Source organism: Antechinus flavipes, chromosome 5, assembly GCF_016432865.1.
Source record: "Antechinus flavipes isolate AdamAnt ecotype Samford, QLD, Australia chromosome 5, AdamAnt_v2, whole genome shotgun sequence".
Taxonomy (NCBI): domain Eukaryota; kingdom Metazoa; phylum Chordata; class Mammalia; order Dasyuromorphia; family Dasyuridae; genus Antechinus; species Antechinus flavipes.
The window spans coordinates 41,256,748-41,276,786 of record NC_067402.1 but is presented as its reverse complement, the minus strand read 5'-3'; the positions used below and the strand labels follow the sequence as shown (position 1 = coordinate 41,276,786).

Here is a 20,039-nt window from a genome sequence, read left to right as displayed (position 1 = left end):
ACTTTCCAAAACTTAAAATTACTTTTCAGTAAATAAGTTTTATTTTATCTTCAACTGGTTCACAGATTAGAGATAGGAATAGGGACTGAAACAAAAGAACCTTGTTTTCCATGGGCACCAAATAAGTGTTGATGTTGAACCGACCAACAAGTCCTTCCTGTATGCTAGGATTGGGAATACCAAGAATAAAATGATAGCTACCCTTAAAGACTCCACATTTTAATGGAGAAGTATTCATACAAGTTTTCTCAAAAATCTTAGTGCCATTTAAAGGTTTGCACTAAGACTTTGGGGACCTTTTGTATAAATCTACTGAATTATTCAAATGGTTCTTAGATCTCACTGATTTAAAAGAAAAGGAGAAAGGAAACATTGTAAATGGCTATTATATATCAGAAAGGCACCTCTATGTTAAATACTTTATAAATGTTGGATTCTCATAATCCTGGAAGGCAAGGGTTATAATTATCTTTACAGTTGATTAAACTGAGGCAGATAGAGGTGAACTGGCTTCCATGGTCCCACAAATAATAAGTATATGAGATCAAATTTGAATTCAGATCTTCTTGACCTCTGGCCTAGCACTCCATTTATTTCACCAAACTGTCTCTAATTTAGAAATTCTCTTCAATAAAGCGAATTATAGTCCATCCATACCCATACAGTTTATGCATCTAGACTCCATATAAAATATAAAAATTCTAGGATTCATCCAGTGTGTTAGAAGCCTTTTGCCAGCATATATCTCTATTTTAAGGAATGGCGAGCCTGGGCTACTTCTTTCGTGAGAATAGTTCCTAGAGCCAATGGTACAATTATATGTCAGAATTTTCTTTGTGGGGCTGATTTTGCCCATCTGAAGTTTAACTAATGTATTGTCTGAAGATAAAGGGGATTAAAAAAAAGTAATTAATAAAGGTTCCTGCCTGTCCCAAGAATCCATGATTCTTCTTAGTCCTTTCCCATTATATCATCAATGTAATCCTACTTTGGGGAGTTGTAAAGGAAAATGAGAAGTTCACAAAAACATTTTAGCCACCAAAAGGTTCTGTGGGATGTCATGTTATTATTAGAGTTGGTAAGTTATATTACTACCAAAAGGAATTTTCCACCAATTAGAACTAAATTGGTACCATTACAAAAATCTTTATGGAGAATAGACTCCAATTTCTTTGGTTTCATTTGGGAAGGAGAGCATTTGAAACTCAATTTAAATAAAAAAAAAGTAATTAAAAACAAAATAAAATAAAATGAGATTGGATTAGGTGACCTCAACTTCCATCCAACTCCCAAGACCCCAAGTATTAGAAGGTCTCATTGTGTAGGACATGATTTGCTTAACCAAAGGGAGTAGAAGTAGGAACACCAGCAAGAAGCTGGCAATGGGGCATATTTTGGATCAATGTAAGAAAACAATTCCCAGGAATCAGAGCTAACCATAAATGGAATAGGCTGATTCAGTGGGTCTGTCATGGAAATATTTTAGCCCGTTCTAGTTAATCATTTATCATACATATTAAAGAATTTCTTGGTCACATACAGGCTGGATTCAATGATCCCTTAGGGAGGGTGTCTTCTAACCCTTAAGACGCTGAAATGTTCTGAAATGGTTTTAAAAATTTTTTTAAATGGACCCTTTAATGAACTGATGCATATTCTTCTTCCAAGCTGTTTGCTAAACAATTAATCATCTTGTTAATTGAAAACTAGTTATCTCTGTGGTTCAAGAGGATTAATCATGCTCCAGAGTATATGGTTGTTTTAAGATAACCTTCCTTCTTAGGAATTAGCAGGATTTGACTTTAACCTTCTGCAGCCCGATATATTTGGTCTCATGACTGGTCCTCTTCAAGAATGAAGGACAAATAATAATAACAATATTTAGGTTTCATCATTGGTCCTCTTGGAAAATGAAAGCTCACCACTACCATCAACAAAAACCATGTGGGTCCCCTCATTATCAAGAACAATATAACTTCATGTACATGACTTCTTCCATAATTAATGTGTTTGCTGGAAATTACTGGGAGATAAATTACAGTTTGGCAGCTGAGAAATCAGCAAAACTATGATGAACATTAGAAGCTAGCTGCTGTCACAAATAGAAAAGATCTGAACAACCCCATGCTCTATTGATTATCTAGTTCCTTTCTGCAGAAATTACCATAATGTGTCCATTAATTAGGACTATGGTTGGGTATCAGAAGCACTTGACTTAGCTTTGCCCTTGATACAATGTGAACTTGAAGGAAACTCAATTTAGGCCTTGGGCTTGAGACAATATGAACTTGAAGGAACTCATTGGACTACCTTGGCTTCCCCATTTCTTCATCTCCTAATCTAGGATAAAAATTCTTAACAAGATTTTTCTGGGCTTAAAATACATATTAAAAACTATAAAAAGCAAGCACATATTATTAAAACTCAAAGTGACTTTGGGAAGGGAGGGGACCCAGGCTGATCCGATTAAGCAGGGTGAAGCATTGGATAACTTTGCCAAGCTGCTACAGCCCAGTAGAACAATCAAGAGAAATAAAATCAGAACACTGGTTACTGATTTAGTTGAATGGCCTGCTGCTTTATAATCGAATTTCCTATAATAAAAATGTCAAGCATTCTTCTTTTCATTAAGTAGCATGCTCAAATATTTGGCTCTGCCAATGGCCAGCATACCAGCTGAGAAAAGGTAATCTCTTTCTGGTCTGCAGTATAAGAAAGTAATATTCTTTAAAAAAAAAAACAGTATTTTATTTTTCCCAATGACATGTAAAGATAATTTTTAACATTCATTTAAAAAGATTTTGACTTCTAAATTCTCTCTTTCTCCCTCCTACTTATGATGATAAGCAATTTGATATAGGTTATATACATTCAATCATGTAAAATATATTTTCATATTAGTCTTGTTGTGAAAGAAGAAATAGACCAAAAGGGAAAAAAATTCATAAAGACAATAAAGTGAAATATATTTTGCATCGATCTGCATTCAAACTCCACCAGTTCTTTCTCTGGAGATGGGTAGCATTTTTCAGCATGAGTATTTTGGAATTGTCTTGAATCATTGTACTGCTGAGAATAGAATGAAAAAAAAAAAAAAAAGCAAAGGAAGTTGACCTAGCTGTATAAGATGTAAAACTACATCATAAAAGAGCAGTCATCAAAACCATTTGATACTGGTTAAGAAATAGAGTAGTGGATCAGTGGAATAGGTTAGATTCACAAGACACAACAGTTAATGACTATAGAGAGCTCGTGTTTGATAAACTTAGAAACTGTAGTTTCTATATTAAGAACTCACTATTTGACAAAAATTGTTGGGAAAACTGGAAAATAGTATGGCAGAAACTAGTCTTTGACCAGCATCTAACACCCTATACCAAGATAGATAAAGTCAAAATGAGTTCATGAATCAGACATAAAGGATAATACTATAAGCAAATATGGAGAAGGGAAGGATTTATGGCCAAAGAAGAACTAGAGGACATTATGAAAATGCAAAATGGATAATTTTTTTACATTAAATTAAAAAGTTTTTGAACAGGCAAAATCAATGCAGCCAAGTTTAGGAGGGAAGCAGAAAGCTGGGGGAAAAATTTTTTTTAGAGCTAATGTTTCTAATAAAAGCCTCATTTTTAAAATATATAAAGAAATGACTGAAATTTATAAGAATGCAAGCCATTTCCCAATCAATAAATGGTTAAATAAATAGACCATTTTCAGATGAAGAAATTAAAGTCATTTCTAGTCATATGAAAAAATGCTCTAAATCACTATTGATTTAGAGAAATGTAAATTAAGACAACTCTTAGTTATCACTTCACACCTCTCAGATTGGCTAAAATAACAGGAAAAGATAATGCTGTCACATTTTTAGAGCTAATGTTTCTAATAAAAGCCTCATTTTAAAAATATATAAATGACTTAAATTTATAAAAATACAAGCCATTTCCCAATCAATAAATGGTTAAATAGACAATTTTCAGATGAAGAAATTAAAGTCATTTCTAGTCATATGAAAAAATGCTCTAAATCACTATTGATTAGAGAAATGTAAATTAAGACAACTCTTAGTTATCACTTCACACCTCTCAGATTGGCTAAAATAACAGGAAAAGATAATGCTGTCACATTAGCCAATCTGATAGGTGTGGAGTAGTACATCAGAGTTGGGTTTGTTTTTTTGTTTTTTTGCTAAAAGAACATTTCTAGTACAATATTAAATAATAGTGATGATAATGGGAATCCTTGTTTCATCTGATCTTGCTGGGAATACTTCTAGCTTCTCCCCATTACATATAATGCTTGCTGATGGTGTAAGATATACAATAATATGTATCTTTTTGGCATTAAGTTTTTCATAATGTAGTTATTATGTTACTGCTACATGTAATTCTTTTTTTTAACTATAGTAAGAATGTGTTGTCTTATAATAGCTATAGTAGCAAAACACCAATTTGCACAAAAACGTTCTTACAAATAGTAGTAAAATTTTTATTTTGTTTGATAAGCTACAGTCTAGAAATTACAGTCTAGAAGAAACATTGTTTCAAGATGAGAGACAAAAAAGTAGTGGATAGAGGCTTAGAACCTGGATTCAAATCCTAACACCTGTTAGCTGTAAGTCCCTGAACAAATTATTTAACCTTTCAGGGCCGTGTAAGCAATTCGGACAGTGCAAGTTAGAGAAGGAGCTGATCTGTTTTAACATTAGGGATTTTCGTCCTCTGAATATCCAAATCATAGGCCCAGTTGCCATTCCATCCTATCATAAAATAAGCCTACTAATTATTCTTGTTTAATTGGAGTAATGCTAAATGAAGAATATCTGTCCATGGCAAATGCATCCATAATACAACTGGGTTTTATTAATACAGAATCTTATCAGATTCTCCTAAATTATACCATTTTCACACACAAAAAAAGTCACATCACAATTTCAATTACATTGAAATTTTCCCTAGATGTGGTATTGCTATTAATAAATTTACATAATCAAAGTTCCCTAACATCATAATCAACTGAGCATCTTTACATCTGTTGCTTTATCTTTGGCTCCATTTCTGATGTCTCCATCCAACCCTAGTTAGCTCCCCACCTTGCTCCTTTTTATGTGCTGTCTTTCCCACTGGAATGGAAGCACATGGAGAGCAGGGAATGTTTTTCTTTTTGTTTGTGGAGCACTTAGCACAGGGTCTGGCTTTAACTATCTTGCAATGCAAAATAGGAAGATTTCAGCTCCCCAATTATTTTTTCAAAAATGTCTTCAAACACATGGCATTCTTCCTACCATGTAACTTGCAATGAAACCATTTGAAGGGGTTTTCTATATGATTTACCAAACATTTCATTATAAAAAACTGTAGGTAGAATAAATGTTCCTCATACTGAATGAAGCTGTTTACTTTTAGCAATTCAGCAAGCCACCTTAGATGATGCATTAATCTATGTGATGTCACAGTAATGCTTTTTGAATGTCATTTTTTTCTTATTAAAAGCATCTAATTTTCTCTAGGAAAAAATGTCTTTTCAATATATTCTAGAAGTATACTTTCCAAGATACCCTTTTCAATTGATTAGATTTCATGCTGTCTGTAACTAAAGCATTTACATAAAGCAAACAGAGGTCTTTCATCTTCATCAGTAAATATTTGTGGTAGTGAAAAATAGTGGGTTGTACTGTTTAAATTTTTTTAAATTTTTTCTATTTTTCCACTACTTTGCCTAGTTCTACTGTCTTTGGCTATATTCACTCTACTTGCTCCAAAGGATTTTCTCTTCAAATTGTTTTCTTCATCATTACAAGATACTATTTTTTCTTTTTTTTTTTTTAATTAAAGCTTTTTATTTTTCAAAACATATGTATGGACAATTCAATATTAGTCCTTGCAAAACCTTGTGTTCCAATTTTCTCCCCTTCCCCTATGCCCTCTCCTAGATGGAAAGTAGTCCAATATATGTTAAACATGGTAGAATACATGATAAATCCAATACATGCATACATATTTATACAATTGTTGTACTGCACAAGAAAAATCAAACCAGTAAAAAAAAAAAAAAAAAAAGAAAGAAAGAAAAAGAGAAACAAAATAAAATGCAAACAACAACAAAAAGAGTGAGAATGTTATTTTGTGAACTGCATTCAGTTCCCATGGTTCTCTCTCTGAATCCAGATGTCTCTCTTCATCACAAGTCTATTGAAATTGGCCTGAATCAATTGTCGAATAGAGCTACATCCATCAGAATTGATCATGGTATAGTCTTCTTGTTTCCATGTACAATGATCTCCTGGTTCTGCTCATTTCATTTAGCATCAGTTCATTTAAGTCTCTGCAGGCCTCTTTGAGATCATCCTGCTGGTCATTTCTTACAGAACAATAATATTCCATAACATTCATATGTCATAACTTATTCAGCCATTCTCCAACTGATAGAAACTCCACTCAGTTTCTAGTTCCTTGCCACTAAAAAAAGGGCTGACACAAACATTTTTGCACATGTGGGTCCCTTTTCCTCCTTTAAGATCTCTTTGGGACAGAGATCCAATGGAGACACTGCTGGATCAAAGAGTATGCACAGTTTGATAACTTTTTGAGCATAGTTCCAGATTGCTCTCCAGAATGATTGGATCCGTTCACAGTTCCTCTAACAATATATCAGTGTCCCAGTATTCCCACATCCCCTCCTACAATCGTCATTATCTTTCCTGTCATCTTAGCCAATCTGAGAGGTGTGTAGTGGTAAGATACTATTTTTCAAAAACTTACAAACAACAAATCAGAAAAAACCAGAAGGAAGCACACACAAGCAGGACAGTTTTGAAAGTATCACATGAAATTATTATTTGCTTTTTTAAAAAAGTAAACAGTATAAAATAGATTCATAATTTTATAAAAAAATCTTTTTTTGTGTGATCTTTGGCACTATAAGCTCAAATTTTAAAAAAGAGTGGATCCCTCAAAAAAGAAATTTTCAAGTGATTATTTACCTCCAATGCCAGATTCATTCAATTTTTAAAAGTTGCAGTTTCAAAAAAAATTATATTTTACTTACCAAAATTAGTGATGTTAAGAAACACTTTTAAGGGTATTTTCAACTCTACACAAAAATTTTTAAATTCCAAGTTTTCATACCCACATTCATAAATAGAGGCCAAGGATGCTATGCCTTGTGGCCTATTGGTGGTAGCATAGTGTGCCTGCAAAGAAATTCAACAAATGCCAAATCAAATTTCATCATTTTTACACAGATCATGTTAAACAACCACAGTGAACTATTGCTGGAGTGAATTTGTCATTTTGTTCACTTTAATTCCCTGAAAGAAGTAGATATACTTATACAGTAATTTTTACTTTTGTTTCTTGCCCCTAACCTCAAGCCTCAGGGTGATGTATTCTCCAATTTAAGAATTCAGGAGAAAAAAAGACATCTTGTATAATGCTAGCACAGCATTACTGTTACTATTTTACAGAATATAGACTTTATAATGAAGAGGGGAAAAAATGGGATTCAAATTTTAATGTGATCCTTAATAATGACAGCATCAGAGTAATCCCAACATTAAAAACCAGAAAATTATCTTCATCAAGTCTACAAATACAACTCTGAGTTATTACTACAAATATTGATAAGTGAAAAATATTTTGTGATCCTTTAAAAAAAAAAAAAAAAACTCATGTTTCCATGTTGTGTAAATTCTCCCAGCACTTAGTCATGCTATGCAACCTGGGAATCAGAAGTAAAAGTGATTAAGACAAAAACAAAGCCTTCAATTGTCTGGTTCCATTATTAAAGATAAATGAAATGCCAAAGACAAGCATTAATAATAAGAGAGGGAAAAAGTCGATACATTCTCTTATTTTAATAACTTAAGGACTTTAAAAAGATCTGAAGTTTCACATTTTTTAAAAATGCAGTACAATTTTAATTGGAGAATAGGACAGATCAAAGGAACTTCATATTAAATTACAAAGCAGAGAAGAAACATTCTTCCAGCTAGTGATCAACTTAACTAACTGTACATCTGTATTATTTCTGCATCATAATTAACTCATCATTTTTTTTAAAGTGAACCAAAATGAACTTTCTTTTCCTAGAATTTTTCTTAATTTTTACCTAGATCTAAAAAAAAGTTTTTAAAATATGTCTTTAAATTACAACATGCCAAAATAATTGTAAGATACCTCCATAGCATTTTAAAAAGTATCTTAAAATTACAATGTAAGAATACTGTACTATACATTTCATACAACCCATAACTTTTATAATTTGGGATAAAGTTCAATTTTAAAATGAGCCCTAAGAATAGCTGGCGACCAGTAAAATAATATCAATTGTGAAACTCTGCTTTAAGAGATCCAAATTCTAATATCAAATTTATTTCTTCCAGGGCAGCTAGGTGGCACAATGGAGATTACCAGACCTAGAATCAGGAAGGCTCTTCGTGAGTTCAAATCTGACTCCAAACACTTAGCTATGTGACCCTGGACAAGTCACTTAACCCCTCTTCAATTCCACATATGTAAAATGAGTGGATTAGGAAATAGTAAACCACTCTGGTATATCTTTGCCAAGAAAACCCAAAAGAGATTATGAAAAGTTGGAAAAAGATCGACTAAACAACAAACTACATTAACACATTTTTGTTGTTCTACCTTGAAGATTTCTTTCCAGTTAGGAGATATGAGTAATAACCAGTGTTTGAAAATTAAATATCAGGATTGCAAAGACAAGAGATCATCCTCCTCCCCCTACTTCATGCAGAACTTCACATAATTAGAAAATTTTCAGAGTAACTGAAGAGTTTCCAAAGAAGTAGATTGCTAACCTCCTTCAGGAATGAATTTTGGGGGCTTTTGCTATTTTCTGAAGAATACTATAGCTTTAAAGGTTCATCACTGAATACCAAATTGCTCGTGGTTTTTTCCTCTTTGCTCATAAAGGAAAAAAAATGTTAAAAAGTTTTAAAAGTCAATAAAAAAAATCAAAGAAAATGAGGGTCATTTGATTCTGATCATCATTATGAAAATAATGGCCTATTTTATGATCATGAAGCGCCCACTTAGGATGTAACATCTCTTAATCTAACTCAGAAGAAGGATGGACATCATAGGATCATAAATTTATAGGTGGAAAGGACCATCAAGTCCAGCCTCTTGCTTTTACAGATAAGGAAATTAGATATGAGAAATGACCTTTACCTAGAGTTCTCCTAACTCCAATTCCCTGTATGTGTAAATATATATATATATATATATATATATATATATATATATATATATACACACACACACACATACACACACACACACACACACACACATATATATATACACATACACACACATACATACATAATATACCCATATATGTATGAATGCATATATATGTGTATATATATACATATATATATACACACACACACAAACTGTCCTTATTTAACACACAAATGTATATACATATATACATACATTCACACACTTGAATGCTAAATAAGGGTAGTAGTCTCTAATAAATAGCCCTTCCCACATTTGCAGTAGGAGAAGAGTAGAAAGCTGAAGAACACTCTCCCACATTTGCAGTAGGAGAAGAGTAGAAAGCTGAAGAACACTCTCCCACCTCAGCTCACACCAACAGTTGGGAAGCAAAGCTGAAAGTGTGTTCTTCTAGATTTTTGTACCAATTTGTACCTGCAACTTTCCACTTCAACCTCTGCCCCCTATTTCTTATGGAGATGACTATTTGCACAGAAATGGTTTCTTTTAAATCATTATTGTTTTTGAATGCACTTCTTGAAATCAATTATCAGCTCAACTTCAAAGTTTTTTGTAAATAAGTTTTAACGATTATCTCAGGACCACAACCTGAAACAATTGTACTAAAACTAAAAGATGAGTCTAAGCAATGAAGAATTGTAATTAATTTTTTAAAAAATGTTATCCCGAGTGCTGGCTACCATTTTTTTTCCCAGGCCATTTAACTTCATCAGCATCAGACACTACAGGTGACTGAAAAGTAGGAGCTGATAAAAAAACTAGGGACTAGTAATAATGATAGGTAGGAGATAAAGATTTACCTAAGTTTAATTTACAAGGCAAGTCTATGTAGACCATGAACCATCAGTGAATATTCATTATTATTAATAATAGCCTTCTAAACCAGAAAATCTAGAGGCAAGGGAGATCCAGTACTGTAGGCATAAAGCTTTCTAATAAGTCTAAAACCCCCAAGGACTGGCAAACTCTATATGGAAATTAAAAGCCCTTTGGCAATTTCAATGAGTTTGGCTGGAATGAGTTGGCCCAAATTCCTGGGATATAACTGACAACCTTGAGCAATAGGTAGCAGCACCACTGAATGAAAATTAAAGTTTAATTAAATTTTTATTTCTTGCCTTGAGGAATATGCTGCCATTTTGTTCAGTTTTTAACCTAATTCTCAAACTTTCCCTCTGCTATTTTTTTAGGCAGAAGGCTGGTCAAAGAGCCAAAAGAGTTAATGCAGAGTGACTGAACAATCCATCCATAAGCAATTACTATAGACCACTAATTCACCTTTTGGGGGGTCTTGGAGCTCAAAACTTTTCATTTTAAAATACTATGATGTTTTAATTTCAAATACAGTAAATTATCTATCAGATATACTTCAAACAAACAAAAGCTGCTTCCTGGGGGTCCTCAATAATTTTGAAGAATGAAAAGGAGCACCAAGACCAAAAAATTTGAGAATCACTGCTGGAATCTATCTAAAATGTTGATGGGACACAAAAGAATAGAAGCAAATCATTTTTAAAGAATTAGCCACTGGCTTAGGCTGGTAAAATCAATCACACCAGGATCCCCATTTTGTCTTTATGGATCTTAGCCTTCGATACATGTATAAACATGTGTAAAGATCAGTTTTATTTATTTATTTACATCTGCTTTTATTATGTTCTTATAAGCTACATTAAAACATTAACAGTTAAATCTCACATAGCTGCAACACAGCAATTTCCAATCAGCTTCTTTCCAAAGCTTTATATTCCCCATTAATTTTACTTCTTTTGCTCCAAAATTTAAAAAAAAAAAAATTGCTTCAGGATGTTTTCTCACACCAAGAGAATCTGGGACAATCTACCATGAATTCTTGGTAGTGTTTTAATTAGAACACAATAAATTCTTTTAGACAGCTAAATAGGATTGAGAATCCACCTAAATTTCTTTTGTTGAAATTCACATTGTCCTAAATTTCAAATCTTCTTAAAAAAAAAAAAATGCTATAAAAGAGTCAGTCATTCATAAACTTAAATAGAACTTTCTAAGTCTGAAAGGTAGAGTATAACAAAAATGGCAAAAAGTTTGAAAAGATTAACAAAGCACAGGCTTTAAATACTTGTTAAGTATTTAAAAGATGTTTTAATGTTTGAGAGAAGTTGCAGGCATTAAAATAAAAAAAAAGTATTTTGCATTAACATGTTATTCATGATAATTCAAGGCAATTAAATGAATCATGCACTTATAGATGGGAAAAACAGGGCAGCTTCCTCAAGGTCATTGAGCAAATCTAATAATATCCTGGTGTCTAGATCCAATCAATAGTTTTAAATGAATACATAGACTTCCCGTCTTTAATCTAAATGGTCATGGGTATTATGTTAGAGATATTACAAAGGAAAGAGGAAGAGATGTCATGTATAACTATGTCATGTATTCGTGATCCTGTACCTTAAGCAATCTCTATTATTTTTGCTGAAATAGTTCAATTACATCATCACCAACATACACATTCCCTAAAAAATGAAAAGTCCAAAAGATAATCTTTAAAGAACATATCCAAGTACCCGTGAAGGAGAGAATACAGAAGTTCAAAATATGTTCAATTACTAATCTTCTTCCTCTGCATCATCAAAAGAAAGCAGGCTACTATTTTTTATTTGTTTCTGAATGTTTTTTGGAACCAAGTCCTCCTTTTTTTTTTCTTCATCTTTTTTCTTCTTTCTGGAATTTGCTGTCAAACCCAAATACTTCTCATCAGAGGATCGCTTGGCTGGTTTTCTGAACATAATTTTCCCATCGGCTGGAGCTGGTTCTTCATCTACAGTAAAGAACAAAGTTAAAAACTTCTTTCAAATTATTCCACATCAGTATTTTCTCCTCTTCTGATTAAGCTTTGCAAAGTTAAACAATAAACATTAATGTTTAGTGAAAACTAGGAATCCCAACAAAATAAGCTAGTTCAAGATGTTCTCAAATCATGACTTCTCTCACTTCCAATACTTCAATTCTAGCATAAGTAAACAAATGGTAAGAAAACAACCTGATATTAACAATTAAAAAAAATATTTCCAGGGGATAACCCAGTCAGATTCTGAGCCTTCATTATCTACAGCAATGGAAATTCCAAATTAAGAAAAGAATGGTTAGTTTTGGGTTTTGGTTTTTTGGCGTGTGGCCAGACCAATGATTTCATTGATCTTGGGAGGTCTCCCTGGGGAGGAAATACCCTCTGTCTCCCAGTTCAAAAAAATCACCTGTTCCATTATTTATGTTCTTAAAGTATTGCCTGGGAGAACCAAGAAAGCTCATGTGAGTTGCCCAAGATCATACAACCAGTGTTCGTTAGAGGAGCATTTGGACTCAAGGCATTTTAACTAAGGTCACCTCCCATATTGAATTTATGCTCCAAAATTTTGTTTTTTAATCATATGGAACTCAGAATGTATTGTTCCATAGAAATAATTTTCCAAATAATAGTCAGTATCCTAGAACAGTTCACAAAAGTCCATAGTACCAGAAATATGGTACTAATTATATTATTTAAATTATACCTATTATACTGTCATTAGAAAATACATAATCCTCATCCCTCCCCTCCCTCCTCCACCCCCTCAAGCTTCTCTATATTTAGGGAATAGGAGAAGGAGGGATTAGGGAAGATGTTCTTGGATACTATTAATGTTTTACCTCTCTATGATTTTTATATGTGCAATAAAAGAAGGCTCTTTTCTAATTCAATCATTCCTCAGATATTCTGAAGTAAAGAACAAAAGGACTTCAGAAAATTGATGTTTAGAAGAATGATAATTCTTGAAGATCATTAATCTTCAAAAAAGGATTCAACTATGTTCACAATTTGGAACTTAAAGCAGATTCCAAACAAAAAGGAATTTCTAGGCAGGATAAAATTTAATTGATCAAAAAACCTCATTTCCTTAGTAAGCTGGTTAATCTAGGTTTAATTTGTCATTTTTGTCCAAAAGGAGGGAAAAGGTAAATTAAAAAGTAAGGGTCATTTCCTCTGGTCAAAGGATATAAAATTATCAAAAGAATTAAAAACTGTCATTTGAAAATGAATTCCAAGTCACTTATAAAGAAAATGTAAGTTAAACCAACTCTGAGATTTTACCTTTCAACCTACAAATTAGCAAAAGTGACAAAAACCAGGAAAAGTCAATTTGACGAGGCTGTGAAAGGACAAACACACTAATGCACTACTGGTAGAACTATAAAATGGTTCAACTATTCTGTATATCACCTTACTCTTTGATCTATCTATTCCACTAAATGAACAGGCCAAGGAAGTCCAAGATAGAAACAAAGGTCCATTCAACCAGCAGCAAGCTTTGTGGCAATATAGAATTAGAAACACAGTGGGTATCCACCAATTGGGGAATGGATGAAGAAGCTATGGTATATGGATATGATGAATTATTATTGTACACTAAAAAATATGGGAAATTCAGGAAAAAATGAAGATAAAAAAATCACAAGAATGAAAATGATTTCAATAACATAAGTGAAGCAAACTAAATGCCAAATTCTAAGTATTAATAATAATAATAATGGTCCTAGAAAACACATAAAATGGTCCTAGAAAAACCTCTCTCAAAGTATAGAGGTAGACTATTAATAGTAGCTAGCTTTATTTAGTGCTTTAAAATTTGAAAAACAATTTACAAATATAAACTCATTTTATCCTTAAAACAATCCTAGAAAGCATTATTATCTTTATTTTTACATTAGAGGAAAACTAAGCAGGCTGATTTGCCCAGGATCCTGCAGCTAGAAAGTGCCTCAAACCATATTTGAATTCAAGTTCTCTTCACTTCAGGTCCAGTGCTCTATCTACTGAGTTATTCAGCTGCCCTATTACTAGGTTAGAAAATTGTACATATTATCCAAAGTAGCCACTGTGTCAGATGTTAAATTTGAATTAACAAATGTAGTCCAGTGTTTTTAAGAATAAATTATGATAGAATCACTCACAACTACTCTGAAGGACATATGATGAAATCTCCTATCCATACCCAGAGAAGGAACTAATTGTGTCTGAATACAGATTGAAGCATTCTCTTTTTTTTTTTTTTCCTCTTTCTCTCTCTCTATTTCTTCCTTTTAACTTAATTTTTCTTGTAGGTTTTTATTTTTATTAGGGTGGGAGATCTATGTTTTCTTTTACCACTTGACTTTTATGGAAATGATTTGCATAATTTCACATGTGGTTTCTTAATTGTCAATGGAAATAAAGGAGAGACCATCCTAGAACTCAAAAATCTTAAAAACAAATGTAAAAAAAATTGTTTTGAATGTAACTGGAGAAAAATATTAAATAAATTTAAAAAAATAAAAAGGAATTATTGATAAATAAATATTTATTAAGCATCTTAAAAAAGAATAAATAACAAATCTGTTCATGTTATGTGCTTGGGATGTTATTTAGTAAAAATTTCTACAAAAGATTGGTCATAGAGATGAACAAAGTCCTACTGCTGACTTGGCAGAGTAGAAGTGCTATATTTTGAATTATGTGGTTTCCTGATGTTCTTTACTTCTATTAAATGACGATGGGCTTGCGATCTGTTTTCAGCAAAACCTCCATCAGGAGTGTAAATAAAGATCGCCTCGGTCTAAGAAATACCTGATGATCTAAATAAATCTTTCCTTTGGTTTCTTAAGGTTTTTTATAACTGCACTCCATGTTTTCTCCTCTTGAGCGAAAATAACATTTGGGAAAACAATAGATGCTGGGCAGAGAAAAAGACTGAGACAACAAAATAAAACTGGCAAGCATTTTTGACCTTGAGCATCAAGATGATTTACAGTTGTTGTTCAGTTGTTTTTCTGAATCTTTGTGATCTTATTTAGGGTTTTCTTGGCAAAGATATTGGAATGGTTCACTATTTCCTCCAGCTCATTTTGATAGATGAAGAAACTGAGGCAAATAGGGTTTATTGACTTGCTCAGGGTCACACAGCTAGGAAGTGTCTGAATTTGAACTTGGGTCTCTAAGATGTATTTTATATAAAATTGTAGGTGCATTTATGTCTTTCTAGTTCATTCAAATAGTTGTTTAAAATTTTTTAAAATAAATACAATCTAACATTCTTTCATTTTAAATTCTGTTGACTCAGTATCCTATTAGGCCAAAAGAAATCAAAGCATAAACTTGGATGGAGAGAGGAAGAACAGGAGTCTGTATCTGTGCTGGAAAGCAAGACTTCTCATGATGGAGTGGGAAGGGGCGTGAAACTTGGGAGTCCAAAGTGATCTGGATAAGAAGGAAGGCTCCATCAGTCACAGTTTTCTCATGATACTGAAGATTAAATGAGCTAACTAATGTAAGGAAAGCACTTTACAAATCTAAAGGCAGCATACAAACATCAGCTAGAATTACAAAAAGATAAAGGAATGATCCTGAGCAGCCTTCATTTCTGAACAATTTTGGAAAATGGAAAAACCAGAAGCATGAATCAAAGCCCAGAGTCTGGTATGCTAGCAGGTTACCATTTAGAGAATTTATAGGTGACAGAACATTTAAGAATCACAGCTTCACTGGACAATACATTTTTCTTAACTACACAAAAAACATTTTTTAAAAAAGGAAAAAAAAGGTCAGTCATGTAATAGAAGCTTCCAGATGACAGAATAGCAGTGTCTGACTAGTCTGGGGCTTATTGATTCCAATTTAACGACATATACTGTGCCCTCCTAATAGTATTATCACTATATTTATTACAAATGACTCAAGGCAGAGGAATCAGTGGCAGCATTGAAATAAATGGTGAATATTTTTTAAATGAACTCCAAGGTGGTGGGAGGCTGGGCTTGGCCAGTCACAACAACTACTAAGTTACTTGGGTGAGGGGCTCTGGCTGAAAATACTGATTTTTTTGCTGATTTTCTAGCTTGTAGTCTGAGAGGCCCCCTTCCCAAAGATAATTTTCTTTCTAAGGCAAAGAATCTAACTCTCATGACAATTTCCAGAGATCAGAAATGAGTTTGACTTTTAGTTGTCACTAGAAAGCTTAAAAAAAAAAAAGTGCTCCTCAATTAATCTGGGCCAACTGATTGTATATAAACCCAAGTAAGCTATTATTGCATGTGCCCTTTAAATCTATAATAGGAACACGCTGCTTCCTCTCTATAGCAGCTTTTATGAGCTGTGTGGCCTCCTGTCCACTCTTCAAGCTCAGATGTGATTTCCATTTGGATCTTTATCTACTCTTTAGACACCTTCCACTGCTGGCCTTTTGTCCATATCCATTCCAGCTGGATCAGTCTTCCTAGTTCAATCTCCCAGTATCTTTTGATCAGCTCACTTGATTCCCTCTAGTTTACCGTGGATACACAGCACATGGGGCAAAACTTTAGTTTAAATCCAGGCTTCTAATATTTCTGTATTAATGTTTTAAAGCTAACAAAAATGAGGGGAGAAAGATGGAGCCATTAGAACTACAGAGGCTTGTGAAGGAGAGAGAAACAAAGAGAGTGACTAATGCTGATAGGAGCTCTTCTGTTTCTTTTCCTGAGGGTTATCACTAGGAGTCTCTCCCCAGTGACAAACTCCTCTTTGGAACTGAGCTATCAGTACCTTTTTCCTAGCAGCAACAGGGAGGAGAAAAAGGACCTGGCTCACTTCCCTTTTTCCTAATCAATTTCTTAATTATTCCTACAAGGCTCAATCTGATCCAAGAGGCCCAAATGATTCCAATAAGAATTTTCTTTTTCCAACAAGAATAAAAAGAACTTTGATCTGGAGTTGGGATACCCAAGTTTGGATTCTGATTCTGAGAAATGCTGTTCATATTCTGATTCTAATACTTAATAAGTGTATAATCCTGGACAAACTACAGGATCAATGGGTCTTATTTTCATCATCTAAGAAATCAGATAAGACTAGATAATCTTTCCTTTTAATTCTAATCGGTTCCACATAGATGTAGATATTCTTACATCACAGTATACTGATATACCATAGTTATATATATTTAATAAAATTTAATTTAATTTAATAAAATTTAATAAAAAATGTAACCAAGTATAAAAAGATCAACAAGCACTTATGCACCTACTATATTGGAGTATTGTGCTAGGGATACAAAGAAAAGCAAAAGGAACCTCTGCCTTACAAAGGCTAACATTCTAATGAAGGGTCAAACTGCCTTTATTTTATTTTAAAATTATCTTAATTAGTACTTTCTGTTTTTATATCACATTCACTTCTGAATATATCCATTCCCTCATCCCTTACTCCATGCACATCCTGTGACAATAAATCAGCCGTTTAAATTGGAAAAATAGGAATAGCTGGGAACAATTCATTTCCAAAAAGGACAATCAAACTTTGTTATTACATCAAGCAATGTATTTGATCATAATCTGTATGAAATATTAGAGTTCATTTATATTACTTTCCTGGATGAGCATTACATATTGAAATGGATCCAAGAAAAGCACTGTCATACTTACCATAAGATTCTTATTAGTCTTATTATTAAAATAAGATGCTTATTAGATGGGGCTACAGAAGCCTCATGTGCCAGAATCCAAAGAGGAGACAGCCCAGGGACTACCTAATCATTCACCAACTCAGATGTGTCCAGGCACTTACTAAGACCAATGGTCTGCTGTTTTATAAGCAAACCATGCAGATAATGGTGAGATTCTTCCTTGGGAAGGTAACTCTGTCCAGTGAATGCAAAGTCAAATTCTGAATATAGAGTTCCACAGAAGTACTGGTCCCATTCCCCACTAGGTAGCAACCTCTTCTTGGAATGGTGACATCCCCTGGTTAGGAGATGGATGAAACCATGGGCAGTGAAATCACTCAATAATAGCAGGCAACAACTCATCTTGCCTAGGGGAAAGCCCATGTTATTATACCCAGGCATAGGTGAACTCATGATCCAAATAACCACTATGACCTCAGGTCTGTCTAGTTATGTAGGTATTCTTATTAAATTCAGTGGTTGAGTTATCATTTCAGGTACCTACTGAGAGCTGATATGGGGGAATTAAGCTGCAGACCTGTCAACCACTTTTATCTTCAGCCCCACAAGTGTCTCTTCCTTGTATTTACCATTGACTTGCAGCTTACTGGCTAGACCATTTATCTAAGTTGTTGGTGATAAGATAAATGGGCCTACCAGTCCCACCACACCTAATGGATGGCCAGATAAACTGCCTTTCATTATGACCATGGGTTGAATGGTGGTTATAGTACAAGTCCAACATGATCCTTTATATTATAGGGCACTGCTAGTAAAGAACCAATGAACTTCTATTAGCTGGGAAGGAAATGCTTATATAGGTTAATACTTAGGATGCTAATGAGAGACAAGGCTGTATTTATGTAGTTGGGGCCTCAAGATGTAGTAGCCATGAAACCTGTTTATGTTCCTAGCTAGTAGCAGGCCTGCTCTTAGCATTGTTCTAAATGTGCCATTTCTATCTCATAATGGATTACTACTAAGCTTGATTGATCTCATGAAAAAGGGAAACACATACAACACTATTATGGCCATATTCAGGTCAAAAAGTAAAAAGGTGACATACATACATACATATATATATATTAAGTTTCTCACTATTTATCAAGAATAAATATAGCAATATATTTAGCAATATATCAGAAACTGGTTTCCAATGTAACAGATTTTGGGGGGGATAGAAGGGAGTATAACTGGGGGTAACTCTTAAGAACAAAAACTCAATGGATGCATCTGTCTTTCCCTAAAAGAAATCTCCCATAAGCTCCATGAAGCATTATTGCTTATCACCAAAATCTCAAGTGCTACTAAATCAAAAGAAACATAAAAACCTAGTGGTAAAACTGCTTGGTTTACTTCTTAAAGTTATTAGGAGATTCAATAATGGGGCTCTTCCACCCCAAAAGCTATCAGCCTTCCTAATGGTCTGGCCAATCAGGAAAGCAGAATGTTTGGGTGGGGAATTAGATTGATATTAGAATAAATCTATCAACCATCATGCCCACTTTGTGTTGTGAAGAGGCACCATGTACAAACAACTTTTTAGCCAGGATACACTGTGCTCCTGCAGGTGAGTGCCTGGGGATTTAAGGGCATGGCTCTGCATTTTCTAGGGTGTGCCCCAAGGGCACTGTGTTTTCTGCTGGCTCAGTCACTGTGGGCCTGTTACCCAGGGTTTCTGACAGAAATAGGCAGGTCTGGATGATCTATGACCCTTTTAGCCAAGCTATGACAAAGTGCTGGAGAATGAAGGTACCCTGTGATGGGACAGTGAAGGCGTGCCTCTACTAACTAAATGAGAACTGCATTTGGTGAGTAAGGGGAACAGGGAATGAAGAGAGCAAACTGAGCTAAATCCACCTTGTGGTACCAAGTTCAGGACCTGCCAGCTCCAGGGGGAGAAAGAGAGATCATGATTCAGTTGAGTTTAATTCCACATCCATGGTTCAAAGGGAAGGTCAAGGGTGCCATGACTCCAAATGTTTGTTGGTCTTTGGTAGTCTGCCCTGACAGGTAATGCCTTTTAGAGCTGGTGATTAGATGAGGAAAGGGGAACTAAAGAGCTGTCAAGCTTCTTAGCTTTAAACTGATGGTGTGGGACCCCAATGAGGGTTATCCCACTAATCTAATATATCAATGTCAATCATATTAATGGAGAGAGGAGAAATGACAAGTTGAGGGGAGGGGAGGCCCTGCTATTCCTGCTACCAACCTCATGGGGCATATTTCTTCCTATATTTTTGCTACCACATTTTCCCTGTACTTCCTAGCTTCATAGGAGTCCTTTGAATAA

At 34.0% G+C, this 20,039-nt stretch overlaps 1 protein-coding gene across 2 annotated transcripts in view; it reads right to left on the bottom strand.

Moving 5' to 3' along the window:
* Nucleotides 1–4,467: 4,467 nt before the first annotated feature.
* Nucleotides 4,468–20,039, bottom strand: part of KIAA1143 (KIAA1143 ortholog) — a 42,442-nt gene continuing 26,870 nt past the window's right edge. The window contains exons 3-4 of one of the 2 annotated variants that reach the window (XM_051961830.1): nucleotides 11,819–12,072; nucleotides 4,468–7,195 (exon numbers count right to left, since the gene is read on the bottom strand). In XM_051961830.1, coding sequence (XP_051817790.1) covers nucleotides 11,861–12,072 — 212 coding nt within the window. In that variant the 3' untranslated portion in view covers nucleotides 4,468–7,195; nucleotides 11,819–11,860. Of the gene's footprint in view, nucleotides 7,196–10,895; nucleotides 12,073–20,039 lie in introns of those variants that run through there. The other variant, XM_051961829.1, reaches the window with a different exon arrangement.